This window comes from Lissotriton helveticus, chromosome 7 (assembly GCF_964261635.1).
Source record: "Lissotriton helveticus chromosome 7, aLisHel1.1, whole genome shotgun sequence".
NCBI classification, from domain to species: domain Eukaryota; kingdom Metazoa; phylum Chordata; class Amphibia; order Caudata; family Salamandridae; genus Lissotriton; species Lissotriton helveticus.
The window spans coordinates 1,576,295,335-1,576,310,655 of NC_136068.1; the positions used below are offsets into that span (position 1 = coordinate 1,576,295,335).

At 45.8% G+C, this 15,321-nt stretch overlaps 1 protein-coding gene across 2 annotated transcripts in view; it reads left to right on the forward strand.

Annotated features, from left to right (window-relative positions):
• LOC144767548 (galanin peptides-like) overlaps window positions 1–15,321 on the forward strand; it is a 129,658-nt gene that overhangs the window by 95,560 nt on the left and 18,777 nt on the right. For both annotated transcript variants that reach the window (XM_078650965.1, XM_078650964.1), the window contains exon 4: window positions 1,400–1,489. In XM_078650965.1, coding sequence (XP_078507091.1) covers window positions 1,400–1,489 — 90 coding nt within the window. The remainder of the gene's footprint in view (window positions 1–1,399; window positions 1,490–15,321) is intronic.

Consider the following 15,321-nt stretch of genomic DNA (forward strand, 5'->3'; position numbering starts at 1 on the left):
AAGTGTGCGTAGTTTGCGCAACTATTGGCTATGCGAATTGCACGTAGCACAGTGCAAAAACACGTAACGGGCATTTTTTGCTCGCTTGCGGTACTCAACGTCAAGTTGGCGTCTGCGAGCCAGCAAAATCACCATCCCGGTGAGACTTTTTCCTCGTTCGCGATCAGCAACGTCAAGTTGCCGATAGCGAGCATGGAAAATAAACCTCGCGGCAAGATTCTCAAGGCCAGGAGGTCAGGTTTCTCATTGCGAGTGGTCGCGTATGCTCGCGACCGCTCATGATAAGAAACTACCAGTCCGCGTTGAGAAAGCTGCCGCTCGGGTACAAATCTACTTGAGCGGCAGAAAGTGACCGCTTTCACTGTGCAAGATGCCGTTTGCAATCATTGCACAGTGCGGACAAGCAACCGGTACTGTGCAATCAGTGCAAACAGCATTTTCCCTACCACACTAGCCAGTTCGCGTAGCTAAGCGTAGCTTGCATAGTGCGAAGTGCACTTTGCGTAGCTATGCGTAGCGATACTACGCAAACTACGCCCAGGGTTACATTAAATCTGTTAATTTTGTTTCTCTCTTAATTCCAGCTCCAGCTCGTATTATATTTGGTTTTTTCATGCTCAGGGTCGAAATCGCATCTATTGATTCTTGCCACTTTCTTCCGCTTATTCTTCTTTCTCAATTATTTTTTGTAATTGTTCTATGGTTTCCTCTCACCCATCCTCCTTTCTGCCTTCCTTCCTTCCTGCTTCTGTATCTCTTCCCTTCCATCTCCTCCACTCCCTTTCCCTCCCCTCCCCACTTCTCTCCTCCTCTCCACTCCCCTCCCCTCCTCTCCTATCCCCTGCTCTCCCCTCCCCTCCCCTCCTCTCCTCTCCTCACCCCTCCCTTCCACTCACTTCCCTTCCTCTCCTCTCCTCCCCTCCCTTGCCCTTGTCTCCCATCCCCTCCTATCCCCCCTCTCCCCTCCCCTCCTCTCACCTCCACTCACCTCCACTCACTTCTCTTCCTCTCCTCTCAACTCCCCTCCCCTGCCCTCCCCTCCCCCTCCTCTCCTTTCTTTTCCTCTCCACTCCAATCATTTACTGCTTCCGTCTTCCTTCCTCCACCCTTCCTTGTTTTATTTCGTACTCACTCTCTCCTTTCCACAACACATCCTTCCCCCACCCTCTCCTACTTGCCCCCTTTCATCCCTTTACTCATCCATCTCACCGTCATTCCCAGAATCCCACACCCAGCGGTATCTTCCGTGTCTTTACTTCCTAGATCTCACTCGGCCCCGGGAGTGTTTTCCTTGTCTTCCTTCCTTTTGCTTTGGTGCCACCCTCTTCTGCGTGAGTCGTCATGTGTCAGCTCATTGACTACCTCTTGCTTCATGTGCCTTCATGTCCTCTTCTCCCAGATGCCCACCGAACCCTGACAGACAAGGGAGGACCCTCTGGCAAGCGCGAGGCGCTGGACGATCTACACAAGCCTGGATTCGATGGTTATAGTAAGTGGCCCTTTCTTACCGCTCTTGCCATGCTGCAGGGTGACCATTTCACTCCAGGTTATGTTATGTTATGTTATTTTAATTTATAGAGCACACGTATACCCGTGGGTGCCTTGGGTCATTAAGAACACTGCCTCCATTCTTGCTCTTTTCAAATAAAATAATTCATTCCAGGTGTGTTAGTCTAAGTAGTCCAATGGAAGCAAAACCAGACCACAACACCCATAAGGCATTAGGATAACTCCAAGAACTGGAAAACAGTGTAACTGATCACCTGGAGGGAGGTGGGCACCCTATCATACCGTATCCTTGCTGTGGGTCAGTATTTATTGCCAAAATGTGGGAGTTACATAGTTTTGCATGTAGTTAGCATAGGCATGTCAGAGGTTCTTGTGGGGCCTTGGCCATCATATTGAAGAGGAGGCCTTCATAGAAGGAGAAACGGTTTCTCAGTCTACTAATGTGTCCTGCTGGGAAAGATTAAGCACATCAGTGGAAGTAACCATGTTAGCTACCTCATCATTAGTAAAGGATACAGCTTTGCTTTCATAATCTTTAAATAAATATGGTCCTGCATGATTGTGGGTCCCCTTAAAAAGTGCAGGGCCTGGCGAAGAATGTCCCCTCTGCCACCGTCCGACTACTGTGGTTAGTTGACCTCACAAAAGCACATGGTCCACAGAGTTCAACTTTGCCCAAAATTGTGCAGTTTTTTATTGGCAGTCCAAAGCAAGGACAAAGACTGGGCAATTCTACATAGTTATTTTACTATTCGTGCTCAAAAGTCAATACACACAAAAACATTTTTGAGTCCAAATATGAACCTCTAAAAAAGCCACATACCAACCATTTTAAGTAAATCAGTGGGTACCACAATGTTATGCTGTGGCGGGTCAGCTTGTAAGGATGACTGTATATTTTCAAACTGGTCTGTACCCCTGGAAGGGTGGTTGAGCAGGCAAATCTCCACCATCTCACCAGGTTACCAGATGGCTTTTTCCCCACAGGTCATCAGGGCAGTAGAGTCTCATGCTACCTTGCATGTTTCTCATCCTGATTATCAAGATATTACATTTGCACAAATATGCTTCTTCCAACAACAGAGCATTCGAGACAGCTAATACATGTGAAATGCCCCTCTTTTGAAAACAAAATAGCCCAAGCAACTGAACGAAATAAGTACAGAAAAACTGTCATGGGGTAAAACAACTAATTACTTTCAAATCAGTACGACCAAATGCTGAGGAGATTAGGTCAAATCCTAGGATGCAAACAAAACCCTATTGTGCTACTACCCTGAAGGCAGATCGGTGCATTGTTGACCTGGCAATCTTTATGGGCAAGAAACTAGTTGGCCATGGATAGACTCCGACCTGGATGCCGAGTTTGTCGGAATTAAGGTGGTATTTATTGCGCTTGATAAATAAAAATACATCAGTGTTCGTTATTTATCAGATGCAATAAATAAAACCTATGCTGAGTTTTTGGGGAACAACATATGGATTGAGGTGCTTACCGCACCAAATTCCACATGGTACGGTAGATAACATATACTTTTCCCCTGCTAAATGCCCGCAGGGTGCAGCAGCCGAAATGTAATGAAGGATGAGATATTTAATTCATCCAATGATTACTTCGTGCGTTAGATGACACCGACCCTTTTATAATCAGGGCCTGACAATAGAAGAATTATCTTGTCCCCTTATAAAGTTCTCTGGCTAAAACAGCTCTCTCAGTAAGTCTGAGCATTGCATCAGAGCCATAACAGCTTCAAAGTGAATGAGCATTCGCTCTTCCTGGTACCACTGTTATTAAGATTTGTAAATTCCACTGTTAATATGGGCTAGCTTGAACGCTAAACTATACTCTCTGTGTTGTTCAATCAAAATGCATCCAGTCTCGGATGTTTCTTGGAAAGGGTGAAAACAATTCAACCCAGGATCATAATTACTCTGCTAATGTTTTAAGAGACCTTTAGTCAGAACCCACGCTGAGGAGGGGCAGTTTTGCTTCAGGTTTAAGTTAACTTTCCTGAAATCTGTGGCTAGGGAAAAGTGGACATTGCTGTTTTCTTACAAGTCTCAGCTGCTTTCTCAGCATCTTCTTCCAAAAGAAGGTGCTTGTGTGGTCCTGGTAATCCAACATAGAGCAAGAATGGTTTGCGTCTTTCTTGGGAATTGAATGTCCCCTGCATGGTAAATGGAAATGTACACCTACCTGCACTAAGTGCTCAACTGCATGTGAAACTGTTATGCTACTTTTTGTTTGGCCCTAGCATCACATCAAATCTACCTGTCCCTGTCTCTCGTAATGTGCGTAAGGTCTGTAAACCGGTTCTGTGACCTAGAGCGGTGCACCAAGCGTTCTCTCACAGTGGACGTATGTGAGAAATTGTGTTATTGGTTACAATACGATGAGGAATCGAAAGAAATTTGTAAAAAGAAAAACAATGGCCAAATCGGGAGAAATAAAAAAAACTTGAATTGATATTCAATTTTTTATATGGGATTTTAGTGTTACACAAAATCACTGTACGGCGCTACACAAACACAAGTACTGAATCTTACCACTGAACACCAATGTGAGAAAGGGGTTAGTGGTTGAGGGGGGATATTAGCTATCCTCAAGCAACAACCACAATCTCTTTCAATGCAAAAGACTTTGGTTAACCCTCAGGTAGCATGGCATAAAGCTCCAGTCCCCTCTGTACATACTGTGTCCTCTGCTCATACACAGCCCTTCCTGTGCCCTCACACTTAGTACTCCACTGTCCCTGGCCCCTGAACACTCATTGCCCTCTGCCCCACGAGTTACTAAACTGCTCTCTCTGCTCCCTGGCCCATCTGAACACTCACTGCCTCGCCTTTCTGGGTGGCACAGAAATACAGGCCACAGAACATACACGTTCAACACCTTTTTCATGAGGCTGCCTGACTTGATTGTTCAATCAACAGAATGAATTCACAGAAATTGACCCACAAATTCATAGACAGAATAGCAAGCACGGTTTTTTTTGTGTTGACATTTTTTATTGAATTTTACAATGAAAATACATCAAGCGAATAAGGATAAGGCGGCAGTAATAAATTATGAATAAATAAATGAGAAATTCTAAAAGGCTAAAAAGTAACAATTAATACATGACATTTGTTGGTGAATTAAAGCATATGAATATGGATTATATAAATAAATATATTGTGAATACATAATTAAAGAAATAAATAGATAAATAGTGAAAAAGCAGAGAAGAGGAGAAAAGTGAGGGGAGGGGCAGAGAATGAAAGGAGGATAATAATTAATAGAAATGTAAATGGTATAAATAAGAAATTGAAATAGCATATATTATTGATTAAATACAAATAGATCAAATATAAAGATGAGTCCGTGACTGTATATGAGATCATCATCATAATCATAGAAATGTGTTTACATAGGAAAATACTCACCTTGCAAAAAGTTTAAGACGAAATAGATTTGGGAGAGAATAGTAAAATAGCGTAAATAAGAGAAAAGGAGAAAAGAATAAAATATGAAGGGTAATGTGGAGGGTTGGAGTCAGGATATGGAGAGGTGGGGGAGAAAAATAGGAGGAGAGCGAAGGTAATAATAAAAAAGAATATTGGAAAAGTGCACAGATTCTGGCACCATACTGCAGATTCAGTATATTTTCTTTTAAGGGATTTATTGACAGAACCTGCAGATTCATACATTAAGGGAGGCCTCCCACTGTGAATCCCAGTACCAAAGAGAAAGCATTCACACTAGTTTTAAACAATGAGGCTTGCTAAAAACTCTTTCTCCCCATCATAGTCAGAACCCTGTAAAGTGTGAACCACTAGCCACTGCCACACCTCCCGTGGTCACACTGTATTGACACACAAGGGAGTCACCTGGAAAATAAAATACATACCTCATTTTCAGACATTTAATACTAGATAATAGAGCAAAGTGCGATATCCAAACCTTTCTTTAAGAAAGCAGGTAAAATTGTTCTCTAGAGGAAAATTTGCAAAAAATGGGGCATCGTGATGCATTATACAGCATGAAAGGAATTTTGTCAAAAACTGTATTTATCTTTATTTGGCTTCTTTCTTTTCCTCTTTTTCTTGTATTCTTCTTTCTTCATTTCCTTCTTTCTCTCCATCTTTATTTCCTATAATTTGTTCTTTACTACTTTTCATCTCCATTTCATTTCTCTATCCATCTTTTGTTCTGTCTCTCCATCCTTTATTTGTTTTAGGTCGCACTCTTTCTTTTTGTCCTTCTCTATATTTTGGATTTCATTTTCTTTTACTATTTCCATCTTTTCTTCCTTCTTCCAATTATTCCATTCTTTCTTATTCCTTCCTTTTTTCTCATCACCCTCTTCCATCTTTCTCCCCTTCATACCAGCCTTCTTTTATTTTATATTCTTTCAATGTGTTAATTATTTTTGTTGTTTCCTTCCATCACCCAACATATAGTTTCTTCTTTTCATTATTTCATTCTGTTTCCTGCTCTCCTTATTTCTTTTCCTCCTTCCATTATTCTTTTTGCATTTCCATATTCCTTCATTATATTTATTGTTTTACCTTCCTTTTTCTTCTTTTCCATCTTTCTATCTTTTTTCTATTCTCCCTTTGTACCTGTTTCATCCTACTTCTTTTTCTCTTTCCATCTTTGTTTGCATTCCACTCTCCTTCCTTACTTCATGTCCTCTCACTCTATTTGCTTCTGAATAATTTTTTCTTTACCATTTTAATAAATTCCTTTTCTCTCTGCTACTATTTTTTTTAACTATTTGGCACTCTTTGACTCCCAACCCACAGCTGTGTCATCTTAATTATTCTTGCCGTTTTTATTTGTTTTTCCTACTGTCTTCATATGATCTTAAAACCACAGATCAAAGTTAGGAAGGGTCATAAAACAAATTAGTCTGCCCAAGAGCAGCCTCGTTTAATCTGATAGAGAAGGTGCTTCAGTAAGTGAATATGTTTGAAGATCAAGTGGATGAAAAAATGCCTCTGTTTCAGGGACTGAGCCTTGGTGCGCTTGCAAGTGCCAACCCTGCAGCTCTTATGTGATATGATGATGCATGTGCTGCAAGTGATGCACTGTAAAATACGCCTCTTCAGAAGTGTACTCTTTCGGCTTAAATATTTCTGTGGTCCAAACTCAGCCCAAACCCCACTACCCCACAAAGGTTTGCCACCATACACGCAATGGGAAGGCTGCATTCCCTTGAATTATTAATAAAACGTCACCATACCTAGGAGCGATCAGAGGTCATCCTTTGATTTAGGAGCAGATGTGTTTTTGATTGCTTAAACTCATTTTATTTGAGATTTAATACCATTATTGCATAATTTGTGACCAAATAGGTAGGGGTGAGCCAAATTTGCGTAATCACATTACGCAAATCTCCGAAAACGGTAAAAAATCTCTGCGAACACGCAAACAGGCAAAATTGCTTTTTCGCAATGCTGTTTCCTGTTTGCAATTGCTATTTGAGTATGCGAACAAGCAAACAAATTTGCGAAGTCGCGGAACACAGACTTTTGGGCAATTTTGCGTTCTCTGCGGAACGTGAAATTACCCAAATTCCACAAATTCCACAAGCGGAACGGAATTTACCGCCCAGGCCTACAAATAGGTGACTTTCTGCTTGGCAAACTTACATTTGTTACTCTTCCAGTTGTAAGTTCCTTTTATTCTAACGTGCTCATAACCTCAGAAAGGCAAGTATAGTGTTCTTGTTTACTTTTCCCCAAAACCAAGATACCATCTTGGAGGCAAAAATACCCCCTGAATACACCAAATAGTTCTAACATCAACCTCTAGTTAACGGCGGCCAAAGGACATCCTATAGAATTTAACACAGCCAAATGGTGGGTGTAATAAATGCTACAATCTGGATGTGCACTTATTGGGTGATATGCCGAGGAGAGATCAGTTGTGGAAAATCATTCTGACTTTCCAATAAGGGAAATCATTTAATTACTTCTTAGCAAAGGAAATTGTTGAGGCACAATGTCTTTGTTAAGAAATCTAAGCTCTACACACAACTGATCTTTACATTGGCATGGAGCGCCACGACCTATAGCAAAATCCATTCGGAGGATCCAACTACTTTGATTATCCAAGCATCTGCTAATCTATTGAGTTCATTCTTCACTTCATCCCTAACTATAAGGGAATGCTCCTGCCTTTATGAATATTTGGTTTAGCATCTGATTTTAGGAAAAAAATGATTCCCTCTCCAGTAAATGCAACTGTAGGCAAAGTGTGTATATCCTTTTAATTTTCCAATTTTCTTTTTATAAACTTTGGGAAATGTTTACATACCCCATGTCTTGGTATCTTCCACTTTGGCGCATCTTTCTGATGACTCTGCTTTTTTTGCCATTGTAATAACATCCTTAGGAGGGGAATCTCCATGAACCCAAAGTTTGTCATGTATTGCTTGACATTTAGGAAGCATGAGAATCTGATTATGGATTAGACTGTTGTGTAAAGATTCAAATTTGTAGTTAATTGCAAGAGTCTGCAAAACAGCTACATAGTCATGTGATTCTTCCTTCTTCTGCTTAAGATGAATAAAAATGGGACCTTGTGATCTCTATGCATACAGAAGGAGCAAAATATTCATTCAAACTTGTGATAATGTGCCCAAAAACAACTGTGGCACAAGCTCCTCTCTCTTACTTCTCCATGTGGTTCCTAATTCTGAGGCCTTCAGGACCTAGACTGTGTTGCAACAGACATTTCTTTTTGTTGGTGATAATGCACATTATTAATGTGGCTACTTCATCCTCAATTGTGCCAATGTAACTGACAAAATATTCCCTCCATTCATTCTAAGGTAAACTAGGTGGACCCAGAGAGAGAGTCATTTTTTAGGAAGGTTTGAATTGACGCAATGTTTGGTCGCTATACCCTATGAGCCTAAGCTGTATAGTTTTTGAAATGTATACTCCAAAAGTACACAGAAGCTACACACGTATACAACGCATAAAAAATAGAAAAATGCTTTAGAAATGGTGCTGAAAATGTTTTATATAGTCCTCACTTGCACACGATTGCATTTGTCATCTCTTCTGATCTTGCTGAGTAATCAGGCGACTAAGTTAGTACAAAGAAAGGAGCTTCTTGTAGTATCTCTGGTTTCAATGAATCGCTGACCCAAATGGTTGGTTGCACGCTTCTTTATTTAAATTACAACTTCCCTGAAGAGCGCCGAGCCAGCGCTGCTCTGTGTCTGCTTTCGCGCCTCCTAATGAGATGCGCGCGCATCGTTCCCCAAGATGGTCGCCGCACGTCACGTCCTTACGTGACGTGCAACAACTAGTAAGCGCCACTACATATCTCCCCTTTTTCCACACATTGAATGAGTCACTTACAGTTCGCTGTCCATGTTGTAATCTCGAAACCTGGAGGGTCTCACCACAGACCTTCCACTCCGGGTCACCCTGGCCGGGTTCGCCGGGGCCCCTTGGCTCTGTATCTCGATGCATCCTTCTTCTCTCAGCGCAGCCGCGCCCATGTCCGTACTCCTCCTTGGTATGTCCATATCAGCTCCTTGGTTACTGTTCGCACTTCTCTCCTCCAGTCGTTCATCTCTGGCACTTCCCCCTTCTTGCTGCTCACTTGCACATTGTTCCTTCTCTACCTGCGGGTCTTCCATGTCCTCCCATTCAGTTCCGTTCTGCTCCCATTGCAAGATCTTGTTGCATCTGGCCATGCGATCCTGGGACCACACGTTCCCATCACTCAGCAGGGCCGCTCGGTCGTACACTTCCTTTACTTGCATGGGTTTACTATATTTACTGTCTCCTTTCTTCTGTAGCGTTGCCAACTTTACTCTTACCCACTCGCCTATCTCCAACTTTGACCCTTTCACATTTTTCCGTTTGTTGTAGTGGTTGGCATAAATGGATTGTGCCTTTTTGCAGGTTGGCTCGTACCACCGCGGGAGACCATTCGCTGGTGATAACTTTCTCTTTCCAAATCCGGTTGTCGTGCGTGAAGGGTTCACGCCCTCTCAAGATCTGGAATGGGATGTATCCAGTTCCAGTGGGAGTGATCCTGTAGGCCCATATCATGTTCTCTATGGCTTTCTCCCAATCTTTGTTGCAGGAAATTGCAGCTTGTACGGCTCCCATCACAACCCTGTTAAACCGCTCCACCAAGCCATTTCCCGCTGGATGGTAGATCGCTGTGTGTTTGATTGTGATGCCGTTCCTCTGCATAAATTTGTTCCATCTTTCGGACGTGAATTGGGGGCCATTATCACTCAGGATAGACTTGGGGATGCCCTCTCTCACAAAAGTGTTTGACAAAAATTTCAGAATGTTTTCAGTGTCCATGGTCTCATCCACCTTCACCTCCGGCCATTTGGAGTATCGATCCATGAGGACACATACATACTTCTGAGTGCCCTGGTCATCAAGGGTGGGTCCTAATATGTCTATTGATAGTTCTTCCCAAGGGTTCTGCGGGGGGTCGAACTTTCCTAGCGCAGGGCGCAGGGGTTTGAGCGTCTTGTCAGCTCCTTGGCACTGTGGACACTCTCTGACGTGCCTCTCCGCTCTTATGTCCATGCCTGGCCACCAGTATTTTTATTTGGCCCTTAACTTCAATTTTCCTATGCCTAGGTGGCCCTCGTGTAACATGTTCAGTAACTTGGTGATGAGGTTCCTTGGGGGGATCACTTTGTCTCCTCTATATGTGAACACTCCCTTGTCCCCTACCGACAATTCTTCCCTTACTTCATAGTATGGCTTGATATTTTCACTCACGTGTCTTTTGTCTGGCCAGCCCTTGACAATGTGCATCTTCACTTCTTTCATGACGCTGTCCTCCTCGTATTCCTCTGTCCACTCCTGGTAGCTGATGATTTTCTCCTGGTCCTCCACGAGAGCTACCAATTCCCTTTGGTCTGTTGGGTCTTCCTCTCCTGGCTCCATGGCTGCTGCTCTGCTCAGGTAGTCTGCTACTCGGTTCCGATTTCCTGGAATGTACTCCACATCATACCTGAATTCAAGTAGTTTCAGAGTCATTTTGGATATTCTGGGAGTGGCGTTGGCGTGTCCACTAGATTTTAGCACCTTCACCAACGGCTTATGATCTGTCTTAAGCAGGAATCGGGTTCCCCATAGAAATTGCCGAAATCTCGTCATGGCCCACACCACGGCCAACATCTCCTTTTCGATTACACTGTATTTGCTTTCGGTAGCGGTCAATGCCCGGGATGCAAAACTGATCGTCTCCATCTGTCCTTGTCCGCGATCTTGCATGAGCACTGCGCCCAGGCCCTTGTCGCTGGCGTCGGTTGTGAGCACAGTGGTGCCCTGTGGGTCGTATCCTTTGAGCGGCACCGCTCCCATGACGTCCTTCTTGATTGTCTCAAACTCACTTTGTGTCTCTGGTGTCCATTGGAAACTGGTGCTCTCCCTGGTCAGCATCCTCATATGGTGTGTCTTTGAGGCAAAGTGTACCACAAATTTACTGTAGTACTCCGCCATACCCAAAAATGATCTAACCTCCTCCTTGTTGGTGGGGGGCGGAGCTTCAGCGATTGCCCTTACATTTTCTGCCTTTGGTGTGATGCCTTGTACCCCTATTTCATGGCCTAGATAGGTCACCGACTCCAGGCCCAATCGGCATTTTGTCCATTCTGCTGTGAGGCCTTTGATTTCCAGGGTTTCCAGCACTTTTCCGAGCTTCTGATCATGGTCCATTTTGTCTCGACCCATTACTAGAATGTCGTCCTGGAAATATTGGACACCTGTCATGTTCCTAAACAGCTGGTGCATTAGCTTCTGGAACACTGCAGCTGCCGAGGCCAGTCCAAACGGCATGCGGCAGAACTGATAGCATCAGAATGGGGTGATGAATGACGTGAGTTTTCTGCTGTCCGGGTGCAATACTATTTGGTGGTAGGCGGAGGTCAAATCAATGGTGGAGTACCATTTGACCCCCCTGGTTTTCGCCAACATTTCATCAATCCTTGGGAGGGGGAATTTCTCCACGACAATGTTCTTATTTAGTTCTCTCAGGTCAACACAGAGCCTGACCTTCCCGTTGGGCTTCATGACTACCACCAACGGTGCGAGCCATTCTGCAGAGGTGATAGGTTCAATTATCCCTTTCCTCTCCAAGTCTTGAAGCTCTGTTTGAACTGCCTCTCTTACCGCTATGGGTACATTTCTTACTTTGTGGGCGACGGGAATGGCGTCCTCCTTGAGTACAATCTTGTGTTGGAATCTCTCCAGTTTCCCCACTGTACCTCCGAACACCTTTGGGTAGTCTTCTTTCCATTTAGTCAAATTGGGCCATGTTTCCGGTTCCGTGAGCAGGATCTGTTCTTTTCCTCCTGGGTCCAATTTGATTCCCAGGTCGCCCTGGTCCAGCCATCCCAAGACGGATGGTCCCCTCTCTGAGATGTACAGCTTGCAGAACGCTGACCGGCCTCTGAACTCGAACTTCAAAAGTCGGAATCCCACCATTGGGATGCGATCGCCGTATATGTGACTGGTCGGATGTCCAGTTTCTCCAACTCTGGTCCTAGCCTCGGTCTGAATGTTTCGTCCCACACCGCTCTTCGAACTATTGTGTAGGGGGAGCCTGTATCCGCCACTACGCTGATGGTTATTCCGCCCATTTTCATTTCTAATACCGGTTTGGTTGTCCTTTTCCCATCCACGCATAATACCTGGTCATATATGCATAAGACGGTGACTACTTCTTCCTCTGTGGTCCCATCCTGGTTTTCCTCCCCTTGGTCGATGTATTTCACCACGCTTTTGGACATTTTCTTCCGGCACACTTTCTCATAATGGCCGATGATGCCGCAGTGCAATAACTTGGCCCTGAATGCGGGACATCTTCTGTCATGTGCCTCGTGGGACCAACTTCCGCACCTGTAGCATGTTTTCTTGTTGTCGTTGCCTGCTTGTTTTCCTTGCAGTCCTGCGTTGCCCTGCCATTTGTTGGATCCTTTTGGTGCGGGGCCCTTGTACCTCTGGTCCCTGCGAGGTTCCTCTTCATATACCCTGTTTACCATGGCACTGGTTGCCGTGTCTTTCTTGGTTGCGTCGGCGCACCTACGTGCGAGTTCTGCCCTGTTAGAATTGGGGGTCTCTGGTTGGCGCAAGTAGGTACTTGTGACAAGCAGGGACCCTCTCCTCTAAGTCAGGGCAAAGGATGACCCTTCAGAATTACCCTTGCTCACCCTCTAGGTGCGTGGCGTGAGCAGCCAAGGCTATTCTTCAGGCGTTAGTCAGTTAAGCATTTGTAGTCACACACACAGTAAAATATACCAATCCCCCCACAAATGGACACCAGGCTGTGAGTATATAAAAATACGCTTCTTTATGTAAAAATTAAATATACTCTTTAGAACAGACTTATCACAAGATCAAATAACGTTTCTGTATGCCCACAGGTTGTAAATAGGCAAGCTTCTCTTTCAAATGTTCCACCAACAGTTCTTTGTTGTAGGTTAAATTGCACTTTCAGTCTTTCAAGCGGATGTTTCTGTCAACATTCCTTCTTGGCAAGTTTCTCTGTCCCAAATTGCTTTGCTCTCGCTTCCTGGGCCGGTTCCAGGGACCTTAGGCCAGTCTTAGGCCCTCTGTGCGCTTCGCAGCGCTTCTGTGCACTCTACACGGGAGAAATCACGGCACCCTACCAAGTCTCACGCATCTGGCGTGGGGCGCGATCGGCCCGGCCGGGTCTCGTGGAGCGGATGGCCCCCCTGGTCTACGGGACCCACACGGAGGGGGAACACCGACCTCAGAGCTGTCCAGGAGGAGGGAAGGCCCCAGGACCCAGCGCAGCCCCAGTCACTTGGGCCGGGGCTCAGATTGCAGCCTGCGGGACCCGACAGCTAAAGGATTCCAGCGGGAGGGGCTGGAGCGCGCTCGCGGAGAGGCGCTGCCGGCAGAGGCACACAGAGCAGAGCGGTGCGAGTCTGGTGAAAGGAACGGCTCGCACCGCGGGGGGATAAGTACAGTACCTTGGTCACTTGTAGGCAGGAGCAGTCAGCAAGGGGAAAACAAACGTTGCGGGCCCCGAGCCCGATGACGGTCTCGGTGGCGGCTTTTCTCCGGGGACAGATACGAGGTGCCCAGCGGCTCAGGCAGAGCGAGGCTGGCACCCGAGGCGTCCGTCCGGCGGAGGTCTGTCCCCTGGGCCTGTTTACGTCCGGTGGGGATTTCTGGCGGGAGGGTGAGGCACAACAGCGAGCCTCCGTGGGCGGTGATTTCAGTGGTTTCCCTCGGCGGAGGGGGAGCGGCTCAGCAGAGCGGAGCTCTCCCTCGGCAGGGACGGGGAATCCGGCGAGCACGGCCTCGAGGAGGGGCTGGGGGGCACCACAGCAGCGAGCCTTCCCAGGCGGTCAACACAGCGATCTCTTCAGCGGGGGAAGAGCGGCTCAACGGAGCGGAGCTCTTCCTCGGCGGGGACGAGGAGACACAGTCGGTCACGGCCTCAGGGAGGGGCTGGGGGGCACCAAGGTCACAGCTCCGGCAGTAGTAGATATCCCGGTTAATTACCGGCAGACGAGCAGAGGGCAGGTTGAGCCAGATGGTCCTGTGGCTCAGGTCAGGGGGCAAGCTCAGTCAAGCCCTTGGAGAATGTTTAAGCACAAAGAAGCAAAGTCTTTTCTTATCAAGTCTTTTCCTCTCCTTTCTCAGCAAGGCAAGCAGCAGGCCAGTTCTCCCAGCGTCTCTTCTCCTTCTAGGCGGGCAGAGGTCCTTCGTGGTAAAACAGGATTCTAATTTACAAGGAGCAGGGCTCCTACTTTTATACACAGTTTCTTTTGTTCTTACAGGCCAGGGGGGCCTTTGCCTAACTGCTCTCAGTTCCTGAGCACTTGTGGTGGGTACTTCTGTTTCTGCATTCAGTGTGAGGGCAGGCACATCAGCCGCTCCCCAGGGGGGCGGAGCCGGCATTGTGAAGACAGGGGCAGCTTGAGCACTTTGTTGACAAGCTTCGGTCCTTCCTGGGCCAGGTGCAGGCTGAGTCATCAGTCGCTCCCCAGGAGGGCGGAGCCAGCATTGTGGAGGCGGAGCACAGCCTGATGCATCATTCAGGGTAAACTCCCACCACCCACTAAGGTGTCATCCTGCTATTCACAACCTGTCAACTCCCAGCCCTGTCACTCACACAACTCAGACAGTCAGATACACACAAAAGCAGAGGCGGGCTGAAATAGTTAGACAAGCAAATGCTAGCTTTCTAAAAGTAGCATTTGCAAACACAGGATATTAAAATAAACTTTACTAAAAGAAGTATTTTATTATTCTGAGTTCAGGCATACTAAACATTAATTTCTACCATGTTCCCTGAGCCTGCTGGGATTATAGAGTGTAATAATTCCAGCAGCCCATCTGGCCTAGAAGGGAACTGGTAGCCTTACAATAGTGAAAAACGAATTTGGCAGTAATTCACTATTAGAACATGCCACACACATCAGGGCATGTTCTACCTTATACTTACAATGCACCCTGCCCTCAGGCCTACCATAGGGGTGACTAATATGAAGTTAAGGGAAGGTTTAGGGGCTGGCAAGTGTGTGCACTTGCCCAGCCAGCATGACAGTACCAGACTGCACGCAGGTTCTGCAATGGCAGACCCTAGACACATTTTAAGGCTGCTTCTGTGGGTGGCGCAACCAGCGCTGCAGGCCCACTAGCAGTATTGGCATTCACAAGCCCTGGCACTCCTAGTGCACTTTACTAGGGACTGACAGTAAATCCAATGAACCAATCATGGACATCAATCACATGTATACTTTTCACAGGGAGAGCATATGCACTTTAGCACTGGTCAGCAGTGGTAAAAGTGCC